The 27192-nt window shown below is 37.5% G+C and overlaps 1 protein-coding gene across 3 annotated transcripts in view; it reads left to right on the top strand.

Annotated features, from left to right (window-relative positions):
• LOC126095767 (protein AF-9) overlaps positions 1 to 23501 on the top strand; it is a 112950-nt gene extending 89449 nt beyond the window's left edge. For all 3 annotated transcript variants that reach the window (XM_049910571.1, XM_049910572.1, XM_049910573.1), the window contains one exon: positions 20208 to 23501. In XM_049910571.1, coding sequence (XP_049766528.1) covers positions 20208 to 20321 — 114 coding nt within the window. In that variant the 3' untranslated portion in view covers positions 20322 to 23501. The remainder of the gene's footprint in view (positions 1 to 20207) is intronic.
• The last annotated feature ends 3691 nt before the right edge of the window (positions 23502 to 27192 follow it).

Raw genomic sequence — 27192 nt, forward strand, 5'->3', positions numbered from 1 at the left:
GGATTCCTATCCCTCATTACATGGTACATTAAACTTCACAAATGAAATTATACTTGAGTCTTTTACTTGGTGATGAGCTCAGTTTATCACCCCATACGTGTAATGCTATCCGAAGAATAATTTGCAGCAAGTAATAGTGGCTCCACAATTGTAGTATTTACTGTTACTGTGCGGGCCAGTATAATGTTTCTTGTGGTTGCGTAGTATGTAAGCAAGTCAGTACATACTATTTCCAAATTGGAAAATAAATATAGTCACTTCTTTTTACTTGGATTTGTGCTGCTCTAAACACACTGTAGTGGCATTGGTAGCTACTTTTAACTCATTCCCCTCAACTTCATAACTTAGTATTAAAGCCATGAACACTTACATAATATTTCACATAGTCGCAATATATTTAAAAATAGAAAAACTATTTTATGAAATGTATTACTCATTAAACAATTGAGTATTTAAACAATATTTCTAAATAGTCGTCAGTGATTAGATTGTTCTGTTTTCTTTAGCTGGCAGCACCCTTCATCCACTTGTATTCAGTGTGTAGTTCTATACTTCAGCCACTAGACGGAGATGGCTATGCTAGGTGCTCATTGTTGCCTCACTACCGGCTATATTTGAGCATCATCTGATACCTGGTGAACAGTCATGATAAATAAAGTTATGACAAAGATTTACTGCATGGCCTGGAACTATCTGTTGTATTGTAATGATACTTGTATCGTTACACACTACTAAACAGTGTAGTTGCTTTTATATTCGGCGATCAGTTATCTCAATATCTGCCATTTTGACGTTCATACGATTTTTCACGGTGAAGCAGTATTTTAGCTATCTGTCTATTATTTTTCATTTTGGTGCCAGTATGGACATTGAGTGAATGAATAGAAGATTTCAAACTGCTTACTGATTTTACGTAAGATCAAAACCCTTATGGTTTTTTACTAAGATTTGTGACAAAATTTTATGTTCAAAGTTTCCTACCATAGTTATTAAACCGTAGTGGGTCTTTTGCATCTCTTAAGACCTTACTCATAACATACTTGTCTAAGGAATATTGAACAATGCTTTTGAATTTCTCACATATGTGCTCCACATCTTTGTCCTCAGCACTGAATACTTAATGCTAACTACTCAGATATTCTGCAATTTTTATCCTGTCACTCTTGCTAACCAAAAATATTTTCCTACCTTTCTTAACATTCCTTGTACAATCCATGACCATAGTTGCTATCACAACCTTATTGATCACTGATATCTCAGCTGCGAAAAGTCTGAGGTTACTGTTAGTATTTTCTGCAAGGTCATTAACATACAACATGAACAACGATGGTCTCAGTACTCTTCCCTGGGGCACTCCTGAAGTTGCTTCTGCTTTTGTCAATGACTCTTCATCCAAGATAACATGCTATATCCTCCCCACTAAGGTATTCTCAACCCAGTCGCAAATTTCACTTGATATGTCATGCAATTGTATATTTGTTAATAAGAGTAGCTGTGGTAATAGATAAAATTTGTTTTGAAAGTAAAGAGATACTGCACCTACCTGATGCTGTGCTTTACTGCTTTAATGGTGTCATATGAGAAAAACACGAGTTGGCTGTTTTTGAAATTCATGCTGGTAGTCATTTAGGTGATCATTCTGCTCAAGATTCCTCATTACATTTGAACTTGAAATATGTCCTAAGATTCTAGAACAAATAGATGTCGAGGATATTAAATAAATGTCAAGGATATTAGTCACTCTCATTTTGTGGATAGCATCTGCTGTCCTTATTGTAGTTGGGTGAGACCTGAGCTTTCTTCAGTGATCAACGGGATGTTATGGTTAAATTCATTTCTGCGTAAATAATATATATATGCAGTTGGGCTGCATTTATTAAGTATTATTGTAGAATAAGATTAAAGTAAAAATCCAATTTTGTAAATGGCCAGCATGAAGCCATATTTTTATAGAGGAAATGTATTTTATAAACTTGGGCTTCTGCAGCCATTGTCACATTCAGTAAAAATTTTCTGTGTTTGTTGACTGCATTGTCAATATATGTAGAAGTAAACAAAAACACCCTGAAGAAAGTCACTTGTAACAGGGACCGAAGTATCGGTAGTCTTATATACAGGGCTATTACAAATGATTGAAGCGATTTCATAAATTCATTGTAGCTCCATTCATTGACATATGGTCACGACACACTACAGATACGTAGAAAAACTCATAAAGTTTTGTTCAGCTGAAGCCGCACTTCAGGTTTCTGCCGTCAGAGTGCTCGAGAGCGCAGTGAGACAAAATGGCGACAGGAGCCGAGAAAGCGTATGTCGTGCTTGAAATGCACTCACATCAGTCAGTCATAACAGTGCAACGACACTTCAGGATGAAGTTCAACAAAGATCCACCAACTGCTAACTCCATTCGGCGATGGTATGCGCAGTTTAAAGCTTCTGGATGCCTCTGTAAGGGGAAATCAACGGGTCGGCCTGCAGTGAGCGAAGAAACGGTTGAACGCGTGCGGGCAAGTTTCACGCGTAGCACGCGGAAAATTGGCTCATGCCACAACTGGAGACCGACAGCGCCGACTTCATCTTTCAACAGGATGGTGCTCCACCGCACTTCCATCATGATGTTCGGCATTTCTTAAACAGGAGATTGGAAAACCGATGGATCGGTCGTGTTGGAGATCATGATCAGCAATTCATGTCATGGCCTCCACGCTTTCCCGACTTAACCCCATGCGATTTCTTTCTGTGGGGTTATGTGAAAGATGCAGTGTTTAAACCTCTTCTACCAAGAAACGTGCCAGAACTGCGAGCTCGCATCAACGATGCTTTCGAACTCATTGATGGGGACATGCTGCGCCGAGTGTGGGAGGAACTTGATTATCGGCTTTATGTCTGCCGAATCAGTAAAGGGGCACATATGGAACATTTGTGAATGCCTAAAAAAACTTTTTGAGTTTTAGTATGTGTGTGCAAAGCGTTTTGAAAATATCTCAAATAATAAAGTTATTGTAGAGCTGTGAAATCGCTTCAATCATTTGTAATAACCCTGTATATTGACAATGCAGTCACAAACCTAGAAAAATTTTATTGGAAATGTATTTTATTTAACCTACTGACAGATTTACATAATAGCTTGCAAAATGTTTCATGAAATGTGCTAGTAAGTTACTAACAAAATAATGAACAATTGTAAACAAGACATCATGAACAAGAACTTAAAAACATTGTTTAGCATCAAAGCCAGATTTTTATTAATTATCAAGCAAGATATGCTGAAAACATTTTCCTTTGAAAGTAGAGTTGAATTTGGATAAAAGTTTGAATGTAAAGAATGTTACTCTCTCTACTGTTACCTTGCTTCAGACTCTAGCAGTAGTCAATATAATAGTGTTGAAACATTGAGCACTTGCTGCTTGATTATCATCACATGTATTCATCATCATGATCATCAGATACCTATCTTTTTTTAATTATTTGTCTGAAGTAGGTGTAATACTGGTATCTGCTTAGGACACTGAATAAAAGCAGTGCAATGACACAACTATTTTGATAGTGACCATTGTGGTTTGATGATTGTTACAATTTACTTAGTTGTTTGGTGATTGAACTGTGCATTGTGCCAACACATAGGAAAGAAAAAGATCTTTTGCATTATTAGATGGGAATCTCATTGTAATTGTTTCCTTACAGGATTGAGAGACCCTGTATTACTTTACGTCTCCCTTTTATAAAATTTGAGAGATATATTGTAAATAAACTATTCACAGTAGATGAATGGGTTGAAAGCATATTTGGTATATTAGTGTTTTTGTGCTCTTTATAGACTAGAATGTTTTATCCACTTTTCAGATTTTTTTCATACAGTTGGCTTCGTTAAAGTTTGCAGTGAACTCAAGTTTGTATACTAATGAATCACATACACAAAGAATAACACAGAAAACAACTAGCTTCTTCGAGAACTAAAAGATTTTAGTTATCTCTTAGGAAAAACATATAGAACCAAAAGGAAAAACATTCCTATCTTAGCACAAAAATGTCAAATGTGTACTGGGCAGAGTTAGGGATCTAAAAGAAGGGAACTAACATCTTGATTTATCTGGCAGCTTCAGAGACGTTTAAATCTAAACAGCTTGACAAATTCCTCAAGTCCTATAATATAATGCATCACGTCAAGTAAAGTAACACGATAGACGATTGTGTTGTTGTTGACTTCAGTCGTGAGACTGGTTTGATGCAGCTTTCCATGCTACCCTATCCTGTGCAAGTTTCTTCATCTCCCAGTACTTACTGCAACCTACATCCTTCTGAATCTGCTTGGTGTATTCATTTCTTGGTCTCCCTCTACGATTTTTACCCTCCACGCTGCCCTCCAATGCTAAATTTGTGATCCCTTGATGCCTCAGAACATGTCCTACCAACCGGTCCCTTCTTCTTGTCAAGTTGTGCCAAGAACTCCTCTTCTCCCCAATCCTATTCAATACCTCCTCATTAGTTATGTGATCTACTCATCTAATCTTCAGCATTCTTCTATAGTACCACATTTCAAAAGCTTCTATTCTCTTCTTGTCCAAACTATTTATCGTCCATCTTTCACTTCCATACATGGCTGCACTCCATACAAATACTTTCAGAAACGACTTCCTGACACTTAAATCTATACTCGATGTTAACAAATTTCTCTTCTTCAGAAACGCTTTCCTTGAAATTGCCAGTCGACATTTTAAATCCTCTCTACTTCGACCATCATCAGTTATTTTGCTCCCCAAATAGCAAAACTCCTTTACTACTTCAAGTGTGTCATTTCCTAATCTAATTCCCTCAGCATCACCCGACTTAATTTGACTACATTCCATTATCCTCGTTTTGTTTTTGTTGATGTTCATCTTATATCCTTCTTTCAAGACACTGTCCATTCCATTCAACTGCTTTTCCAGGTCCTTTGCTGTCTCTGACAGAATTACAATGTCATCGGCGAACCTCAAAGTTTTTATTTCTTCTCCATGGATTTTAATACCTAATCTGAACTTTTCTTTCGTTTCCTTTACTGCTTGCTCAATAGATAGATTGAAAAGCATTGGGGAGAGGCTACAACCCTGTCTCACTCCCTTCCTAACCACTGCTTCCCTTTCATGTCCCTCGACTCTTATAACTTCCATCTGGTTTCTGTACAAATTGTAAATAGCCTTTCGCTCCCTGTATTTTACCCCTGCCACCTTCAGAACTTGAAAGAGAGTATTCCAGTCAACATTGTCAAAAGCTTTCTCTAAGTCTACAAATGCTAGAAACGTAGGTTTGCCTTTCCTTAATCTTTCTTCTAAGATAAGTTGTAAGGTCAGTATTGCCTCACGTGTTCCAATATTTCTCCGGAATCCAAACTGATCTTCCCCAAGGTTGGCTTCTACTAATTTTTCCATTCGTCTGTAAAGAATTTGCATTAGTATTTTGCAGCTGTGGCTTATTAAACTGATAGTTCGGTAATTTTCACATCTGTCAACACCTGCTTTCTTTGGGATTGGAATTATTATATTCTTCTTGAAGTCTAAGGGTATTTCGCCTGTCTCATGCATCTTGCTCACCAGATGGTAGAGTTTTTTCAGGACTGGTTCTCCCAAGGCCACCAGTAGTTCTAAAGGAATGTTGTCTACTCCCGGGGCCTTGTTTCGACTCAGGTGTTTCAGTGCTCTGTCAAATTCTTCACGCAGTATTTTATCTCCCATTTCGTCTTCATCTACATTCTCTTCCATTTCCAGAATATTGTCCTCAAGTACTTCGCCCTTGTATAGGCCCTCTATATACTCCTTCTACCTATCTGCTTTCCCTTCTTTGCTTCCATCTGAGCTCTTGATATTCATACAAGTGGTTCTCTTTTCTCCAAAGGTTTCTTTAATTTTCCTGAGGCAGTATCTATCTTACCCCTAGTGAGATAAGCCTCTACATCCTTACATTTGTCCTCTAGCCATCCCTGCTTAGCCATTTTGCACTTCCTCTCCATTTTTGAGACGTTTGTATTCCTTTTTGCCTGCTTCATTTACTGCATTTTTATATTTTCTCCTTTCATCAATTAAATTCAATATTTCTCCTGATACCCAAGGATTTCTACTAGCCCTCGTCTTTTTACCTACTTGATCCTCTGCTGCCTTCACTACTTCATCCCTCAAAGCTACCCATTCTTCTTCTACTGTATTTCTTTCCCCCATTCCTGTAAATTGTTCCCTTATGCTCTCCCTGAAACTCTGTACAACCTCTGGTTTTATCAGTTTGTCCAGGTCCCATCTCCTTAGATTCCCACCTTTCTGCAGTTTCTTCAATTTTAATCGGCAGTTCATAACCAGTAGATTGTGGTCAGAGTCCACATCTGCCCCTGGAAATGTCTTACAATTTAATACTTGGTTCCTAAACCTCTGTCTTACCATTATATAATCTATCTGATACTTTCTAGTATTTCCAGGATTCTTCCATGTGTACAACCTTCTTTTATGATATCATTCATATAACATGACACATGCCTTCATGTCATGTGTACTATGAATAGCAAATTTTTAGATTTTGGTTGTAGGATCAGGGATTTTAGCATATAAATTGTCAGATACAGGTGTGTCAACATCTTGTAGCTAAAAGAGCTCACTGCACTGCGGAAGTAGGACTAAACTCATAAATAAGTGTGAATATATTAAGATGTTTTGATTTAAATGTCTTTGAAGCTGCCAGATAAGTTGGTAGTCTAGTTCCTTCTTTTACATCCCTGGCTCCACCCAGGAGGCATTAGACTTTTTGTGTAACATGGTAGCAGCATTTTCATTTTTGTTCATAATTTTGACATTAGACCACCATAAGTTGGCAACCAGTGTAGATTTTTATTGACTAGGCCAACAATTGATGATTTTGTTATTGTCTTTTTAATCTTGTTGCTTATATTGTAGCTATAGATAAAGCTTTCACAAAACAACAAGACGACCATTAATTACATGTATTTTTGTATGTTCTTACAAAATTTGAACCAATTCTTTCAAATTTGGAACACAGAAGTGGCATGGATAAGAATGTTCACAATTTTTTTTTCACATAAAAACTTAATGCAGCTAGATTTTTGAAAATGAGTCTTCAATTTTATCACAAGATTGCATTTATTATTTTTTTGATTTATCTAAAATTGTTTCTGCACATTCAGTTACATTAGGAAACATGTTACTTGTTACATTTAGCTTGACTTTATACCCTCATATTTTGATAATAGATATAGATTATGGGATTAAAAAATTCTTTTTGACTCTAGCCATTTATATATATTTGTGCAAAGTTTGAACTGATTCATACAAGTTTAAAGTGTGGAAGTAAGGGACTTCAAAAAAATCCCAGAAAAATGGGTGAAAAATTGAATGAAGCTGATTCTTGAAAGCGAGTTTTCAGTTTTATTGTAAGAACACATTTTTTATTTATTTGATTCACTTTAACCCTTTTCCACACTTTTATTTCATATAAGAATAAATTGTATGTGCTACATTTAGATCAACTTTAAAACATCATATCTTGACAATGAATAAAGGGAAAAAATTTCATTTTGGCTTCATGCAAAGTTTGAATTGATCCGTACAAGTTTAAAATATAGAAGTAGTGCATGCCAAAACCAGCCTGGAATAGTGTTTATATTTGCATGTTGTTGCACATAAAATCTGAACAGTGCACATACGAAGGGCACCACTGGTGAAGCATTAATTTCAGCTCAGCTGAAATCTTTTGCAAAAAGAATTAATCAATTCGCACAATTTATGTGGGTGCCAGCTCTGGTTCATTGTCCAAACCTAGTGTGATATACTGTAACGTAGACACAGTAAAACAGATGTTCGAATGGCTATACAAATGGCTGCCATTCAGGGTTAAACCAAATAATTTTTACCCTCATGTTCCTAGCTCAGATAGGAACCAAGTACCAAGAACGCCCATCCCCCAGTCTCAATTCTATGCATGATCTTTTCATGCATATTTGTTCCAGCACTTTGACACTAAAAATTTTAATGATAGCTTCTAGGAACTCATCATTTCAGTAGAATTCACTGTATCTTTGCCATGTGTGTAATACGCTCTTGTAGTTATGTAGTGGTAATATACGAGTTGAGTAAAGTAACTTACTGAAAAATTTCATGCTCAAGTATCTAGTTATTACAGACTGTAGTAAATCTTGAGGAATGCAGATTCAACAAGTGACTGTTTCTGGTATTGTGTACATGCACCTCACATCAAGTGTTGAATATTTCCAGGTTTTCCCTAGCATATATTGTTGTTGTTGTGGTCTTCAGTCCAGAGACTGGTTTGATGCAGCTCTCCATCCTACTCTATCCTGTGCAAGCTTCTTCATCTCCCAGTACCTACAGCAACCAACATCCTTCTGAATCTGCTTAATGTATTCATCTCTTGGTCTCCCTCTCTGATTTTTACCCTCCATGCTGCCCTCCAATACTACATTGGTGATCCCTTGATGCCTCAGAATATGCCCTACCAACCAATCCCTACTTCTAGTCAAGTTGTGCCACAAATTTCTCTTCTCTCCAATTCTATTCAATACCTCCTCATTAGTTATGTGATCTACCCATCTAATCTTCAGCATTCTTCTGTAGCACCACATTTCGAAAGTTTCTATTCTCTTCTTGTCTAAACTATTTATCGTCCACGTTTCACTTCCATACAAATACTATCGGAAACAGACTTTCTGACACTTAAATCTATACTCGATGTTAACAAATTTCTCTTCTTCAGAAACGCTTTCTTTGCCATTGCCAGTCTACATTTTATATCCTCTCTACTTCAACCACCATCAGTTATTTTGCTCCCCAAATAGCAAAACTCATTTACTACTTTAAGTGTCTCATTTCCTAATCTAATTCCCGCAGCATCACCCGATTTAATTCGACTACATTCCATTATCCTCGTTTTGCTTTTGATGTTCATCTTACATCCTCCTTTCAAGACACTGTCCATTCTGTTCAACTCCTCTTCTAGGTCCTTTGCTGTCTCTGACTGAATCACAATGTCATCGGCGAACATCAAACTTTTTATCTCTTCTCCATGGATTTTAATACCTACTCCGAATTTTTCTTTTGTTTCCTTTACTGCTTGCTCAATATACAGATTGAATAACATCAGGGAGAGGCTACAACCCTGTCTCACTCCCTTCCCAACCACTGCTTCCCTTTCATGTCCCTCGACTCTTATAACTGCCATCTGGTTTCTATACAAATTGTAAATAGTCTTTCGCTGCCTGTGTTTTACCCCTGCCACCTTCAGAATTTGAAAGAGAGTATTCCAGTCAACATTGTCAAAAGCTTTCTCTAAGTCTACAAATGTCTTTCCTTAATCTTACTTCTAAGATAAGTCATAGGGTCAGTATTGCCTAACGTGTTCCTACGTTTCTATGGAATCCAAACTGATCTTCCCTGAGGTTTGTCCGCCGCTCGTGGTCTCGCGGTAGCGTTCTCGCTTCCCGACCATGGGGTCCCGGGTTCGATTCCCGGCGGGGTCAGGGATTTTCACCTGCCTCGAGATGACTGGGTGTTTGTGTTGTCCTCATCATTTCATCATCATCCCGGAAAGTGGCGAAATTGGACTGAGCAAAGATTGGGTAATTGTACGGGCGCTGATAACCACGCAGTTGAGCGCCCCACAAACCAAACATCATCATCATCTTCCCTGAGGTCGGCTTCTACCAGTTTTTCCATTTGTCTGTAAAGAATTTGTGTTAGTATTTTGCAGCTGTGGCTTATTAAACTGATAGTTCAGTAATTTTCACGTCTGTCAACATCTGCTTTCTTTGGGATTGGAATTATTATATTCTTCTTGAAGTCTGAGGGTATTTCATCTGTCTCATACATCTTGCACACTAGATGGTAGAGTTTTGTTAGGCCTGGCTCTCCCAAGGCTGTCAGTAGTTCTAATGGAATGTTGTCTACTCCCAGGGCCTTGTTTTGACTTAGGTCTTTCAGTGCTCTGTCAAACTCTTCACGTAGTATCGTATCTCCCATTTCATCTTCATCTACATCCTCTTCCATTTCCATAATATTGTCCTCAAGTACATCGCCCCTGTATAGACCCTCTATATACTCCTTCCACCTTTCTGTTTTCTCTTCTTTGCTTAGAACTGGGTTTCCATCTGAGCTCTTGATATTCATACAAGTGGTTTTCTTTTCTCCAAAGGTCTATTTAATTTTCCTGTAAGCTGTATCTATCTTAACCCTAGTGATATGTACCTCTACATCCTTACATTTGTCCTCTAGCCATCCCTGCTTAGCCATTTTGCACTTCCTGTCAATCTCATTTTTGAGACGTTTGTATTCCTTTTTGCCCGCTTCATTTAATGCATTTTTATATTTTCTCCTTTCATAAATTAAATTCAATATCTCTTCTGTTAACCGAGGATTTCTATTAGCCCTCGTCTTTTTACTTACTTGATCCTCTGCTACCTTCACTATTTCGTCTCTCAAAGCTACCCATTCTTCTTCTACTGTATTTCTTTCTCCCATTCTTGTCAATCGTTCCCTAATGCTCTCCCTGAAGCTCTCTACAACCTCTGTTTCTTTCAGTTTATCCAGGTCCCATCTCCTTAAATTCCAACTTTTTTGCAGTTTGTTCAGTTTTAATCTACAGTTCGTAACCAATAGATTGTGGTCAGAGTCCACATCTATCCCTGGAAATGTCTTACAATTTAAAACCTGGTTCCTAAATCTCTGTTTTACCATTATATAATCTATCTGAAACCTGTCAGTATCTCCAGGCTTCTTTCATGTATACAACCTTCTTTTATGGTTCCTGAACCAAGTGTTAGCTCTGTGGAAATTCTACCAGGCGGCTTCCTCTTTCATTCCTTACTCCCATTCCATATTCACCTACTATGTTTCCTTCTCTTCCTTTTCCTACTATCGAGTTCCTGTCACCGATGACTATTAAATTTTTGTCTCCCTTCACTATCTGAACAATTTCTTTTATCGCATCATACATTTCATCAATCTCTTTGTCATCTGCAGAGCTGGTTGGCATATAAACATATACTACTGTGGTAGGTGAATTTGATTTTGTATTCATAACCCTGTAGTCACCTGACCAGAAGTCTTGTTTCTCCTGCCACCGAACTTTACTAATTCCCACTATATCTAACTTTAACCTATACATTTCCCTTTTTAAATTTTCTAACCTACCTGTCCGATTAAGGGATCTGACATTCCACACTCCGATCCATAGATTGCCAGTTTTCTTTCTCCTGATATCAACGAACAGTCCCCGCCCAAAGATCCGAATGGGGGACTATTTTACCCAAGAGGACGCCATCATCATTTAACCATACAGTAAAGTTGCATGCCCATGGGAAAAATGATGGCTGTAGTTTCCCCTTGCTTTCAACCGTTCACAGTAACAGCACAGAAAGGCTGTTTTGGTTAGTGTTACAATGCCAGATCAGTCAATCATCCAGACAGTTGCCCCTGCAACTACTGAAAATGCTGCTGCCCCTCTTCAGGAACCACACGTTTGTCTGGCCTCTCAACATTGTGGTTGCACCTACGGTACGGCTATCTGTATCACTGAGGCATGCAAGCCTCCCCACCAACGACAAGCATATATTAAGCATTTATAAATATGCAGGCTAGGTATTGTCATTATGCGAAGACATTTGAAGCAGTTTCTGCTGGACTGTATAGGTGCTTATCATAATAAAACACGTGATAGTCTTTTTCTGCCCTGTGAAAATATATTTAGCTCCTGGGGAATTACCCCAGAGCAGCATTCCATATTGCAAATGGGAATGGAAGGAAGCAAAATATGAGTGGATTAACAACTGTTTGCTACAATGATAATTATTGTGTTCTTTCCAAGAGAGTTTTTAGTTATCTTTGGATTAAAACTGATTCCTTCTGCTTTTATCTGGTTTATTCGTATGAGTAATTAGTCATTTGGACTGTTTCTCTATTGTTAGTATACTTTGTAAATCCTCACCTGTGATTATTAGTGTCATGTCATCAGTATGTAGTATACTCTTACTGCCCTATCCTGCTACTGGTGCGTGTGAGACTGAGTGCACCGAGTGCATGTCACCACGCATGTGTACTTAAGTTAACCAACAACTGTATCAGCGTGGGCCGTAGGAAGCGTACTCACGGCACGGTCTCTGCCGCCCCGTATACCAGCAACTTACGCCTATATACACACGAAGTAGCACTGACTCACTATTACTATGTTCTTTTAGTTTGTACCATTCATCTCAGTTGTTCTGCATCTCATTTATGTTGCACCTTCTGTATGATTCTTGTGTCTTGTTACATGTGGAAGCACAAGAGGATTAATTCTGTTATTGTTCAGAGACTTATGAATAAAGCCATATTTGTGTTACTTGGATCGGTTTCATGTATTTCTTGGTTACTACACAATTGGCGCAGAGGACGGGATGGTTTCTGTATGTGCAGTCTTTAAGTGCAGTTTCATCAGTTTCATTCATTGTGGACGCCATGCTGCCGGCCATGATTGAACAGCTTACTTCAGCAGAGATCACTTTGTCACTTTCAGTTAACAGATGGGATGCCACTCCACTGGTCTATCCATCCACTTTTCCTCCGTATGATGATTCAGCTGAGGATTGGGAAGCTTATGAAAAAGATTCATACAGCATTTTTTTGGTGGTCATTGTGACAGACTCGAATTTGTGCAGTCTTATCCCTCTTGTGGATTCCACCTAAGGTGTATCAATTACTGTATCAGCTTGCCCATTTACAAAAACTGATAGCTCTTACTTTTGATCATATGTGCAGTTTATTGTTCAACTACAGTTGCATATGAACGCGTGTCATAGCAGCATGAGCTGGAGCCTACCAATGCTGTAAGAAACCAAACCAGTCATACAGGACCTGGCCAGCGAATTTCAGGGCTGTAGCCAAAAGTGTCAGTTTGTTTCTGATGCTCACAATGACTCTGATGCAGATTCATTGGTGCATGACAATTATCTGTTTAGCTCCGGACAAGGAAGTGCGCCAGAAAGCTCTACTCTGTGAAACTCCTCGTTGGTTGAAGTTTTGCAAATAGGACAGTCTTTTGAAGTTTCTCAACTGAAGTGTGGGGCAATGTGGCAGTAGTGTCGCAAGTGCACACACTAGGATGACAGATAGCTTGCACGAGGAAGTGGCAATGGCAGTGGTTAACATGTGGCCTGGCACCAAGCAGCCCAAGTTTGATCCAAGCAGCCTGAACCACCACAGTGCCAGCTCAGCATTCTCTGTTTCCATAATCCATTTTGTCCAGCATGAATGTTCGGCACGCCATAAGCGCTGGGCCACTTGTAATGCTTGCCAGAAGAAAGGTCACATTTTCTCAGTGTGTTGTTCGCTGAAAGTTGTTCAGGATGTGGACATGGACATTATTGTGTGACTCCAATGCTTGTGACTTCTCCCAAGTTGTTTAACGAGCTACGTGTTTTTCACGAAGTGTGGCTACAGGTGGACACAGGTGCCGCAGTTATGTAATTGAATTCTCAAACCTATGTGAGTTTAGGTTTGCCACCATTGACATCGGTCATACTGAAGCTGGTCACTTGTATTAAACAGAACATTGCACTGTTGGGACACTTGACAGCATCTGCCTCTACAAGAGAGTGGTTTGTTCCATTACATTTTAGGTGTTTGCTGATGCCAGTGTTGAGAACTTATTCAGGTGTCCGATCAGGTACCGCATTCTCAATTGGAAACACTGTGAGGAGTTTTCGGAAGGTATAAAGTGTGCTTCGAATCTTTCTGCTCATATTTCTTTGAAATCGACGGCTCAGCCTCATTTTTGTCATATGTGTCATTTTTCTGTTGCACTGAAAGATCAAGTGAAATCGGAATTGGACAGGCTTCAATCTCTAGTGGTGGTACATGCAACCTGTTACGGCTAGTGAATCGTCTTCTCCACAGGTTGTAACTCAGAACCGTCAGAGAAACTTTGCTCCTGTGGAAACTTCAATACTATTATCAAAGCAGAGTCGATCATGGATATGTATCCTCTCCCACATCAGGAGGAACTGTTGGTGAAAATATTGATTGGCCATACTTTTCTAAAATTGATTTGTCTGAAGTGTTTCTGCATGTTCCTGTGGATGAAGGGCCTCGGCAAGTTCTGGTTTTGAGTACTCCTCTTTGTCTCTATCAATATTTGCACCTTCCTTTTGGTGTGGCTAATGCCCCAGCTATTTTTCAGTTATTTTTAGAGCAATTGACTATGCTCAACCCGGGTTGCATTAATTATCTGGATGATCTTGCTGTCATGCGCTCCTCCACGGACAATGACCTGAAAAATTTTTGCACATTGTTTTCTGCCTTATGGTCAGCAGACATACAGTTTAACCTCACGAAATTTCAGTTTTTCCCATCTTCTTATGTTTATTTGGAGCTTGAGGTCTCATGGGATGGGGTTCGCCCTCTGTCTGACCACATCTCTACTGCTAAACCTATGCTTTGGCTGTCATCCTTGAAGGAGCTTCAGGCCTTCCTAGGGAAGATAGCCTACTACTGCAAATTCCTGCCAGGGGTGGCCACATTGATCCAACCGTTACACGACTTGTTACACAAGAATGTACCTTCTTGCTGGAGCCCAGATTGTGAACGTGCTTTTCAGATGTTGAAATCCAAACTACTCTTGGCCCCTTGTGTAGCTACATTCTCTCTGAACCAGCACAGAGTTTTGGGACTAACACCTCACAGAGCGGTTTCGACGCGGTCCCAGCGCAATGATATACCGACGGCTGTGAATAACTTGTTGCATTTGCCTTTTCCCATAGTCTGTGCTCTCCAGAAATTTCATGTTTTTTTTTTTTTTTTTTTTTTGTACTGCTCCTATTACTTACCATAAACCCTTGGTTTTCTTGTCTCAACCTCACAATTCATACGAGACACCTTCTCCATCAGAGCCATTGGGGAGCTTCACACACTAAACAGTTAGCCAGGAGACATGTTTTTTTGGCCAGGGTGATAGCAAAATTGTCTGTTTTCTCACGGCTTCTGAGCAGTGTGCCCAATAACAGGCAGCTCCCAGGGTGTGTCTGTTCCCCTGGCCCGCTCCACACCAGCCATGGGAATGCATTCATGTAGACTTTGCAGGTCCCTTACTGAATACCTATTGGCTCTTGGTTATGGATGCATTTTCCCAGTTTCCTTACATACTCCAGTGTGTGCAAACATCAGCTTCGATAACAATTGATATGCTTTTGAGGATTCTTCTGTTGAGGGCTTGCCCTGTATCTTAGTTTACAATATTTGGTCCTAGTTCGCTTCACACATCTTTCAATTGTTTTGTTCCCATTACGACATTCATCTTGTTATGGCTTCGCCATTCCACCCTCAATCAAATGTTGAGTTGGAAAGACTAGTGCCTACGTTCAAGTCCCAAATGAAAAAGTTTTTTGTGTATTCTTCTCCAGACGACACCTGTATCCATTTTCTGCTAAGCCATTGCTTCACGCCTATGGTGCAGCAGAGGCCCGGCTGTGTTGCTTCATGGCTGGCAGCCAAGAACACTACACCATTAACAGCAGCCTTTGCCCCACATGCCATGGTCGGGTTCGTCCAACTGCTTCACGCCAGGATCACCGGTGTGGACACAAGGGTTTGGTCGCTGGTCGAAGAGGGTACCGGTCATATTTGTCTGCCACCGGAGTGCCATCTTTGTGACGTCAGTACAGCCGACAGGCTACTGGAGTGCCACTTTGATCAGTTGCGCCCACACTCACAGCTGGAAGCTACCGGTTCGCAGGTGCAAGCACCACATGGGTGCAGTGCCCTTGGACATGCCCATGTCTCTGCGCATTCCAGCTCTATGCTCCGGTGTCCACCTGGCATTTCGTTCTGTCAGCACCGGCTGCCGCTGCTCTTGATACCATGGGTGTGTGTCTCATCAGGCCACCAGCTTCTCCTTCGTCGCCTGGGTGCCCTCTTTGCACAAGGGAGAGCTGTTCTGTGTCCTGCTGCTAGTGATTGCACCATTGCGTGTAAGAGTGAGTGTGCCAAGCATAGTGTTACCACGCATGTGTACTTAAATCAACTGTAACTGTATCATTGTAGGCTGGCCACTAGAGATTGGAAGTAGGAAGTGTGCACACAGAACAGTCTCCATCGCTTAGTCTTCCGGCGACTTGAGCCTCTATAAGCATGGACTAGAACTGTCTCACCCGCACTATTTTGTTTTGGGTGAGGTGAGACCTCACATATGTTGCACCTTCTGTATGATTTTGTTGTGTTACATGTGGAGTCATGAGACATACACGGTATGTAACTTGAAAACTTATTAATGTAGATAATAAACAGGAAATGTCCAATAACAGAATCTCTTTTTATTGGGAGTATTGCTGTTCTTTGCATATATGCATACATAAGCTGTAACCCTTTGCTGAAATAAGATTGAATAGACTGAGTGATTTATCATCTATGCCACAATATTTTAACTTTTTGAAGATTATGTCGTGTGACACTAAGGCAGATGCTTTGCTTAAATCGATAAGGGTGCCAGACATAGATACCCTTTTCTGTACCCTGGATAAACATTATTCACCAAAGCTTCAATTGCTTTTATAGTTGGCAGGTGATACCTGAATCCAAGCTGTCGTTCATTTAAAATTTTGTTGCATTCTACTATTTGTGCATACAATTTTTTATTATCTTGGCTATGACAAGTGCTATTGAAATGGGTCTGTAGATGTTTGTGAGGTTTTTATTGCCCCCCCCCCCCCCCTCTTTTTATTATCTTGGCTGTGACAAGTGCTATTGAAATGGGTCTGTAGATGTTTGTGAGGTTTTTATTGCCCCCCCCCCCCCTCTTTTTTTTATATAGGTAATGATGTAACGTTTTGAGCTTTGTTATGAAATTACTAAATCAAAATAATCTTCTATTTGAACTGCTTGTTTTGTGTATCAATCTGTGAATGTTATTTAAAATGATTAGGTTCTGAGTAAATTTCTTACTTGTTTGTTTGGCATGAGTGAGCAGGGCTTCCATGTGCAGTGTGGAATTCAAGAAATATTCATTGAGTGTAACACAGTCAATAGAGGTACTGCTTTCCTTATTTTGTATTATTAATTTCCATTTTAATGACATTCCACACTGCTTTAATTTATTTAATGTAAACTTCATTTGCACTGTACTAAGCAGTTATTTTTATTATTATTATTATTATTATTATTATTATTATTATTATTTTTTTTTTTTTTTTTTTTTTTTTTTTTTTTTTTTCCCCAGTCAGTTGTGTGAGACTTATCTTTCATAATGAATAGTAGTTTCCTGAGTGTATTAAGTTTTGGGGTGTACCACTGTTGGTATGATGATGCTTACGTGTAATATCTTTTGATTACAGCGGGGCACATCTTTTCTGCTAAGTGCTTAATCTCTATTAGGAAAATGGAAAATCATTTATCAGTTGTTTTATTATTATGCATTATATGGGACCAATCCATTTCTTTTGACTGATCTGTCATAATTGTTTACACTGAAGTCAATATTCACATGTCTTTCAGCAATATAGAGAGTTGAGCTTTCCAATCGAAGCCACTGCCCTGATATTTACAGTTCTGTAACATCTGCATTCAAGAGCGTCTCTTGTACATTAGTAATTATATTATCCAGAAACACATTTAGTCTGGTGGGCTTTTCATTGAGACAATAATAGTTTAATAACTTCAGAGAATAAACTACATGAATCACATTTTTTCTCTTTGGCCATATATCTATGTTAATATCACCTACAATTATAATTTTATGCTGGTTACATATTATAGATGCTGTAAGTGACATGATGAAACCTAAACACACTTAATTGCCTGCCTCGTGCAAAAGTATTAGGTTGGTGAATAAGTTCATAGTGTTTTTCCATAAATTTAATAAACACAACAGACACTCATAACAATATATTCTCCTTCACTATGTACAACAGTCTGTCAGTGCTGGACTAACTTTTTGGTTCCTTGACTGTCGACATCATGTGGTTTTGAGGCAGTGAACTTGTTGAGCCATGTTCGGAGTGCTTTATTATCCAGAAAAAAAGTTGCTTGAAGGTTGTTCAATAGATAGCAGAAAAGATGAAAATCTGAGGGTGTGAAATCAGGTGAATAAGGTGTGTGCCAAATGACTTCCCAACTCATTTCCCGTATATTGCTTTTTGTCAGTCTATCAGAATGCAGGCAGGTGTTATTGTTGAGAAGCATCACTTCACACACTGTTCCTGGTTGTTGTTCTTGGATTGCATGAGCAAGACACCTCAGTCGTTGACAATAAATGGCAGCAGTGATGGTTACAATGTGGGGGAGTAATTTTTAGTACACCACACCATTGCTGTTCTACCAAATGCATGACATTATCTTTTGTGGCTTTTGTATGGGGATTTACTACTGCTTTGTTTGGGCTGAACCGTTCCTTTCTTTTCCTTACATTAGCGTAAAGACACCATTTCTCGTCACCAGTAACATTACAGATTAGAAACGGTCAATTATGTTCACGAGCCAATTGATGATGAGCAAGCAGAAATGCACATATGGCCACTCTGCTGATTTTTGTTATTTTGGCTTAGAGCATGCGGTGCACATTAGGACTGTTTATAAAATATGGATGTATTGATATTTCCCCCAGAAAATATCGATATATGTCAATGAAATGTTCTTTCCCAATATGTCGATATCAATATGACAATATTGAGTGCCGATATTTTTATTTTATGTTGAGTTTTCATCATGTCTAGTTGAGTTTTCATCATGTCTTCCTCTTTGACTGTTTGAAGCAAATATAGATGGCACAAAAGAAGTAGTCCAATTGCATGGGGGGGGGGGGGGGGGGGGTTAGCTGTGTGAATGGAATAACAAGATTTTCGATGTGATGAAATAGCACACCAGTTGCGTTAAAAAACAATTTTTAATCCAACTTGTTTGCTATTTCTTCACATCAGCATTCTTTAAAAACCAGTTGCTGAAAATGACGAACAAAAATCTAAATGACAAGATTGGCCTTTGCGGTAGTGGGGACATGTGAGGGGAAATGCTGATGTAATTGGTGCTTGGCACTAATAACAGAAACTGCAACATTTAGCTTTACCACACAGTTTAATTTAAGAGTATCATTTCAACATGTAGCCAATGACAGATTAAGAAAATAAGGTATGAGAGGTTACCTGAAGTGAAATATTGCATGACAATGCACAATGTACACAGTTGTTAATTAACAACACAACAGTTGACCAAAAAAAAATTGTAATACAAGTTTTCATCTGTAAAGAGTCCCATTATTAACCTACAGATTTTCAGATTAAATGTTTTTCTCTCAATTCTTGCTCTAAGGGGTACAGGCAGGCTGTTAGCACATTGATGTACAGAATATCTAATAATAAATCAATACTTAAATATACAGCTATAAAACCGGCAGTATATTTGCATTGTGCAGCCGATATTTTTTTAGGCCAATATGTCGCAATACCTTTTGTCGATATGTGGAGAGCTGATAATGATGGTGTCTAAAATATCGATATATTAGATTCCCAGTACTTTTAAAAATATCAACAGCCCTAGTACCCATACACTCAATTTTTGAACTTTTCTCATTGCATGCAAATGCCACATGATCGTGGAATGATTACACAGTTTATCACATTTACCAGTTCTTGAGTACACTAGTATGGATCATTGTGGATTAATGCACTCAAATGATCTTCATCACACCCTAGAAGTCCTCTTGAGCATGGAGAGTCACTAATTCCAAAATGATCCTCCTTAAAATGTGAAAACCAGTTTCTTCCTGTGCTCTGCCCAGTGGCATTATGCCCATACATGGCACAAGTGTTTCTGGCTTCCTACACTGCTGTCACCCTTCTTTTGAGCTAAGCAAAAGAATATGTTGGAAATGTTCCAATTTCTTCACTTGGCTGTCCATCTTCTAGCGTCCACAGCTCTAGTCACTTTATCTCCAAATGACAGAATAGCAGTATGTAAACTCAAATAGCATCAGTAAACTACAAAGAAAAAATTACAATCAATAAATAAATACAGAGCATCTGGCATACTAACATGCAGAACAATAACGCTACGAACTTATGCACCAACATAAAACACAGGGGCCATCAGACAAGCAGGATTCATACACTCTGTTTTATCATGAATTTCACTTTGTAACATTTTAAAAAATTTTTGAGATATTATGTGAAGAATGCAAGTAGTAATTTTCTTTTCCCATAACAGGTTATTGCAGAAACAGGCCAGTATGAGATAACGAAGAAGACTTTTGATTTTGATCTCTGTACATTGGACCGAAGCACAGTTCGCAAGCTGCAGGAATTCTTTGCCCCCTCCTGACAGCAGCCATTCATGGATGAAGGAGTCTAGTACCTGGAAACACATCATCAGTCAACTATGGCTGCATGTAGTTTCACTATAACATGGGCATCTGTAACACGTACTTAGTATGTGACTGTGGTGATTATACAGTGATGCCAAATAGAATAGAAAGGAGCTGAATAAAAGTGTGTAACTAAGGATGGTTATTCCTGTAGCTGATATTTATCAGCTTTAGTACTGTGTGAATGTCTTTATGTGAGTTTCACAGGAGTTTTGATGTAATTCTCTGCTCCCTGAAGTATTTTTTTGAGTGGTGGCAGTACTGCAAAGCAGTAATTATTGCGTGTGTTCCGATGAAATTAGAGAGTATTTTACCACTCTCTATAAGTTAGGGTTCTGTGGAGTATATGAAAACAGTGCATCAGTCACTGTTATGTGTAACGGTATTCAGTATGTACTGCATCAACAGCACTCTTGAACTGTGGTATCTTTAATCACTGTGATTGCAGCAATCAAATGCATGTAGTACCATATTGCTGTAACTGTTTTTTTAATAGTGCATTCCCCATTTCATCACACTTTTAGCTTTTATATGAAAAACTTGATGACAAGATTGGCAGTACCTGCTAAGGAAGACACCAAGTTGAGGGCATACATTGAAAGTTACAGTATATATCTTGATGAAGATTGCTTTTTTTCTCACCAGACAGCAGAAGTAACAGTGAATTGTTATAAGACTCCTGACAGAGGCAGTTAAGATGCTTCACTCTGTCTGGTGAGAGTGAGTAGTTTGTAAAAAAATGCAGCAGCATTTGTGTAACAGCATTTTCTTCTTCTGTATGTAATACAGTGTCATTATGGAATGCCACCTGTTAAAAAAGCAATCTCACATTACTTTACATGAATGACATGAGGAACTTGATTAATAATTGTGATTAGACTGCTTTTTATCTTGTTTTTGTTTTCTATTTTGTATCATACACTGTTGTGTTTCAGTTTATGATAGCGTAACTTTTTATGTGTAATTTGTTGTGTGTTGTCTCTTTCTGTAAAAAAGATAGTGGTTGAAAATGTTATTGTTGCAGTTGCAATTTATTGTTTAAAATTTGTTACTATGATTTAACAAGTTTAGTTATGTCACCTTATAATAATGATCTCACAGTTTCATTTAGCATGCATCACAATTTTACTGTGTTCACTGGATGTGAGGTGTCCATTTGTAACTGATTCAGATATGTACTTAATAGAAATTTCATTTAAATACATCAATTTGTCAGGAACCCTGTTTAGTATTTACATGTTGTTGTTATACAACAAATTTCATTGAGTTTTTACAAAAATACACCTACAGTTTACTGCAGCCACCCTTACTTTCATTCCCTCTCTTCTTCCTCTTCTTCTTCTTCTTGTGGGAGCAGTGCACCTCTGAAAGGAAGTTGCGCAATGTGAACCTGTTCTCTTATATTTCACAATATTTTTTATTCAGAACTCCCAAAGATTATTGTGATGTCAAATGTTTACTGAGTTTTAAAATCCTTTGGTTTTTTTTTCCGTGCTCCAGTATTCAAACATTTTGAAATAATACTTGTACATTGTACAATGAAGATAAATTCCAAGCTAATGTTTGTCATGAAATGTGACATTTTGTTCCTGGATATGTTTCATCATTGTTAATTGTACTGTGTAGTACATACACCTGTGATAAGTTTTCATTAAAGTGTCCTTGAGTACTGTAAAGCCTACTGGTGATATGATAGGCCTAATAATTGTTAAGAAAATTGTATTATTTGTTGTAACTGTTTAAAACCAGTAAGTGAAAGGAGCATTTTTGATAGTTACAAAAAAGAAAAGAGTATTTCATCTGTGTCCAAAATATTACAGTGTTAATCTCATTGGTTACTGAGCTGTAAACACAGTTTCTTCATTGAGTCCAGTCATAACATGGAACATTTATTTGAGCTGTAGTTTGTACACATAAAATGATTCAACAGTTGTGAACAAACAAATATGTGTGTCAGAATTTAAAATTGATGTTTCAGACTATAAAAAATTTAATATATGAAAAATGGTAGCAGTTATTACTTACAGAATAGTTTTCCCTTAAAGCAGAATTTATAATCTTCTACCCCTATTACATTTAACATTTCTTAAAACCTATTGCTTTTTCATGCTGAATACTAACTTTTTGTGTCATTTTCCACCCTTTTTTTCTCTAATGTGAATGTAATTGCCCCTCATTCTGATTACAAATTTTGTATAAAGGAAGGAAACCATGCTCCAAAGACATCAGGGAGAGTTTAGTTGTGAATGGAATGTAACTCACTAAGGAAATTGTAAAGGTATACAAATTTACATGAGAGATCAGTTCGTTAATTGAATAAAAAAATGTGTAATGCAATGTAGGATAGTCATTTGATATCCTGCGACTTGAGAAAAATAAGCATACAGAGCTGCAGTAAACAGGACATGCTGACAAAAACTGGCAATTGATAAAAAGTTTAAGTATTTATGTTGTGTGTGCTTTTTGTTTAATCTGTTCTGTTTATTCCTGCAGAAAAACAGACATTGAATAAATGATTAAAGTTGTTTCAGCCTTGGCCTTTTATTGAGTGCCTTTGGCACTAATTTGATTGTCTGTAATTTTTTAAATTACAGAGTTTTTTTGTTTACTTGGTATGTGATACACCTTACACTACTTCACTGGGTGTCTTTAACATATAATAAACATCCTCTGTGCAGTATATAATATAATTTTTCTTGTATTTTTAATTAAGTATGACAGTTACACATAGGGAATGGTTGCAGTGGAACACAGGTTTACAATTAGTGGGTTGTTATACTTTGAACATTATTACATGTAAAGAATTGCTTCATCTGTTTAGTCACATGACATTAAAATGTTTGAGTCTCAGTCAGGTTTGTTTCATGAAATTATTTTGTCAAATGATGTACTGGTGGCACTGAGAAGAGAAAGTGTCTACTTAAAGAATTTAAAATGTAATATAAAGTATGACCAAGATTGAAAAGAGAGAGAAGCCAGTGGAAAAAAATACATGTTGTACTTCCCATTTTTCCCTTCTCTCTCTCTCTCTCTCTCTCTCTCTCTCTCTGTCTTGTGTCTGATCCCTTCCCGATGATGTATGTTGATATGACACTGATATGCCAGTAAATAACATGATATTAAAAATGGCCAAAAAACAGTACAAAACAAACATTATCTTAGGGAAAAAGTAAATGACCATTAGCCTCATAAACAAAACTGATAATGGCAAGTAAAATGCATAAACTAAATACATCTGTTAACAAAGTACATTTCCTACTGCACTGCAATAGTGTATATCTTGATCTTAGTTTGTTCCTAATTTTGGAGGGAGACTTGGCTAATTTTTTTAAAACAAAAGACAACTGTGTCCAGTAAGTTACAAATTTTGCAGGCTCTCTGGTGGTCCTTGAGAAACACAGCTGGCTTTTAAACCATGCAAGGTGAATCACATATTGAATATTATTCAGACTGTCAGCAGAATGTGACAGAGGTGAAATATTTGTGTTGTTTTGCACAGTATAGGCTGCAATAAACATTGGTAAGAAGTTGAAACTGTGTCAGACTAGTATTTGACCTTGATGCCATCAGTGCACTCCAATTGCCCTCTCCAAGCTGGACTGTGAGGCATCCTCGAACAGTACAGTTCGTAGTTCACTGCCCTCAAAAGGCAGATACTTGGCTTTGAATCTTGATATCTCACATAGTTTTAACTTGTCAAAAATACTCCAAATTCTCTGTGCTACAGACACCAAGGTACAGTGTCTTGTTTTTGTATTGTGTCTTATCATAGTGCTCCATAACTTCTTCCTTTATTTCTCCATATTGTGAGTAATGAACTTACACCTACGAAAATGCTCATAAATGTTATAATAGTAATCAGTTGTTGTTCGATGTATGGCTGTTTTCTCTGCCATTCTGGAGCATCTTTTTTGTCTCTTAGATCAGTTTGTAGAATTAATATCAGCCAAAATCTCTTTTGTCACTGATTTAAACCTGAGCCTTAAACCAAATGTAATAAAGTAGATACATCAAGCATAAATTGTATTGTGGATTTACACATGTGTCCAGCAAATTATTAAAAGCGGCAGAAGCAGAACTAAGGCTCACCAGTTACAAGTTAACATGCTTTTGTATGATGCATCATACTGAGAGAACTCAAATTCAAAACACACATAACATTTATTTCTTAAATTGTTCATTGTTATCGTTCAAAATATCTGACCAAACTTTCTAGATGCAATATCAATCCATTAACATCAGACAAATGAAAGTACATAACAACATTAATGGACCTTAAGCCAGTATACCCAGTACGTTAGAATATTTATTTATATAGTCCCATATTGATGGGCTTATATTGCATTATGAATTTTTTCCCACCGTTTATTTGCATTTATTCAGCTTTTTAATTTGTGTTGTGTGCTAAAATGTTGCGAAATCAGTAAAGGTTTTCTGTTATCTTGATGTAAACAACTGATTTTGCTATGTGAGTATACTGATGTGCAATATGTTAAGTATTTCAAAATAAAATAAATTTTGTTCTCACAGATACCGCATAGCGAATTCCATGTTCAGTGATGAACTCTGTTTAATATGAATAAAATGCAGTATTTGTTAAGAATGTGTTCCATATTATTGTTAGAATAAGAGTTCTTCACAATTACGAGCACTTGTTTTGTATGTGTTGTTATTGTTGTTGTTGGTACCATTGTTGTTGTTATCATCATCATCATAATCATTATCATTTTCATAGCCACCATTATCATTATTGCTATTATTAGTGGCACCATTTTGTTCACACTGAAAACAGTTTATTTTTTGGGTACTGAGCTGCTAATTTTATCTCACATGTTCCACATGAGACTGAAATTCAAGATATTTCTTCCAAATATCATTTTTTTCCATTGTAATTAAACAGTGATTAGATGTTTGGGTGGTGGGGGGAGGGTGGAGGGGGAACACACAAAATAAAATCATATTCTCAAAATGCAAAGAGATGAAGACTGTTCATAACTCACTCAAAGTATTGTGCAGCATTTGTTGAACCATGCTACAGCTGTTAATAGCTTCTGTTCCATTTGTTTCAATTTAATGTTTAGTGTCCATCTTTTCAACAATCATGCAGAAAAATAGAAGTTTAAGTTAAGAAACTGTTTTAAACTGGGGTTCATTTTTGAAGGCCAGTTTAAATCCTTGAAAGAGTTATTAATTTAATGCATCAGTCATAAATATACCTGGAAACGACTTGTGTATTGAGTCCTTTCATCAGTGTATTCACGTCTTGTAAAACTGATTGCAATTACTTGTACTTAGAGTTTATATTTGTTTCAACAGAATGCACTGATAATATATCAAGTAATGACTGGTTGGAGTTGGTTGGAGAGGTATAAGTGTATCACCATATACACATACATTTCTACTCTTAGCTACACAGTACAACAATGGCTTGTAAATCACAATCACCACATGTAACAAGTTTTTAAAGTGTGTGGAATGCCAAAACACAGTTTATTAGCAAATACCTCTCTTTATTTTTTAGCAGTGTTTGCAAATGATGTAAAGAATGACCGATTTTGGAAATGTATTTGTAATGTATTATTGTAAGTACTAGTTAAATGAGTGTTTCAGTAGGAACTACTTAATATTACTTTTGTGAAAGATTTAATTGTGAAATGGTATTCATTCTCATGTTTCAAGTTTGTGATAGAACACTTGGCCTTTTAATCTCTGATATGAGACATTTAAAGTGGTACTATTTTACCGACTGACTATGAAAATAGTACAAATTGTACAGAAAGTTTTGTTCTTTTCGAAAATGGGCATTTGATAATACCATTTTAATAAACCATATTCTTCAAGTCTCTTGTTTTATTGCATTTAATGAGCATAATGTAACATTTAGTCAAGTATGAACATGCTGACAAGGGGTTGCCATAAGGTATTCTGGCATTCAGTGTGTTGTATCTAATTACTTCATATTTGCATGTAAGTTCTGGATTTTAAATTTTCCATTCCCATTAAACATTACTCTGTGGTTTATGGACAGAGGATATTAGTTACATCCAAGAAGCTAACTGGCATACATACATGTTGGCAATCCTACAATCGCAATATTACTGCCAGAGTGTGCACCAGAATGTGATAACACGGTGTAAGGCAGGAAACATGATGCAGTGTCATCATACTTAATTGCCATAAGGAGAAATAAACTGAAGTTAGTGTTCTGAGAGGCCTGAGATAAAGGCCACTGAGGAATGAGCATCAGGCAAACTTAGAAAAATTGAAGTGATGGCTTAGAGATAAAATCATAACACTGCAGATGGTTGTAGTGAGAGAGAGAGGGGGAAATAAGTGAGAATAGATATAAATTTGAACCAAGGAGGAAATTGGAGAGTTGAAGAATAACACCAAAAGAGAAAATAATGAATTATAAATTAAATGGAAAATAATCCTGGATGGGCATGGAACATGTGAAAAAAGAACAAGAAAAGTAGGGTGTAGTTTGACAGACAATGTAATGCTGAGACCCACCAAATGAATTGTTTCAGCTGTGTAATACAACGTTCTGAGACTCCAAGAATAAATGTGATAAATAACTGCAACAAGACTGTTTATTCTTTGGAGGTGATGTGTGTCCATTGGAAATAAAAATTTTGTTGCATCAGTCTGCAGCATTCCTCTAATTCACCATCAGTCTTACACCTTCTGGAATTCCCAGAGAGATTACTTATCTTCATGGAGAGTCAGTACTTCAGCTCCAAATTCTGTCAAAGTATATGTAGCTTTTACAAACAATCTGTCTACTAGTACTAGCAAGTCATATATTTGGGAGAAAGGTCGGAACAA

Source organism: Schistocerca cancellata, chromosome 8 (genome assembly GCF_023864275.1).
Source record: "Schistocerca cancellata isolate TAMUIC-IGC-003103 chromosome 8, iqSchCanc2.1, whole genome shotgun sequence".
Taxonomy (NCBI): domain Eukaryota; kingdom Metazoa; phylum Arthropoda; class Insecta; order Orthoptera; family Acrididae; genus Schistocerca; species Schistocerca cancellata.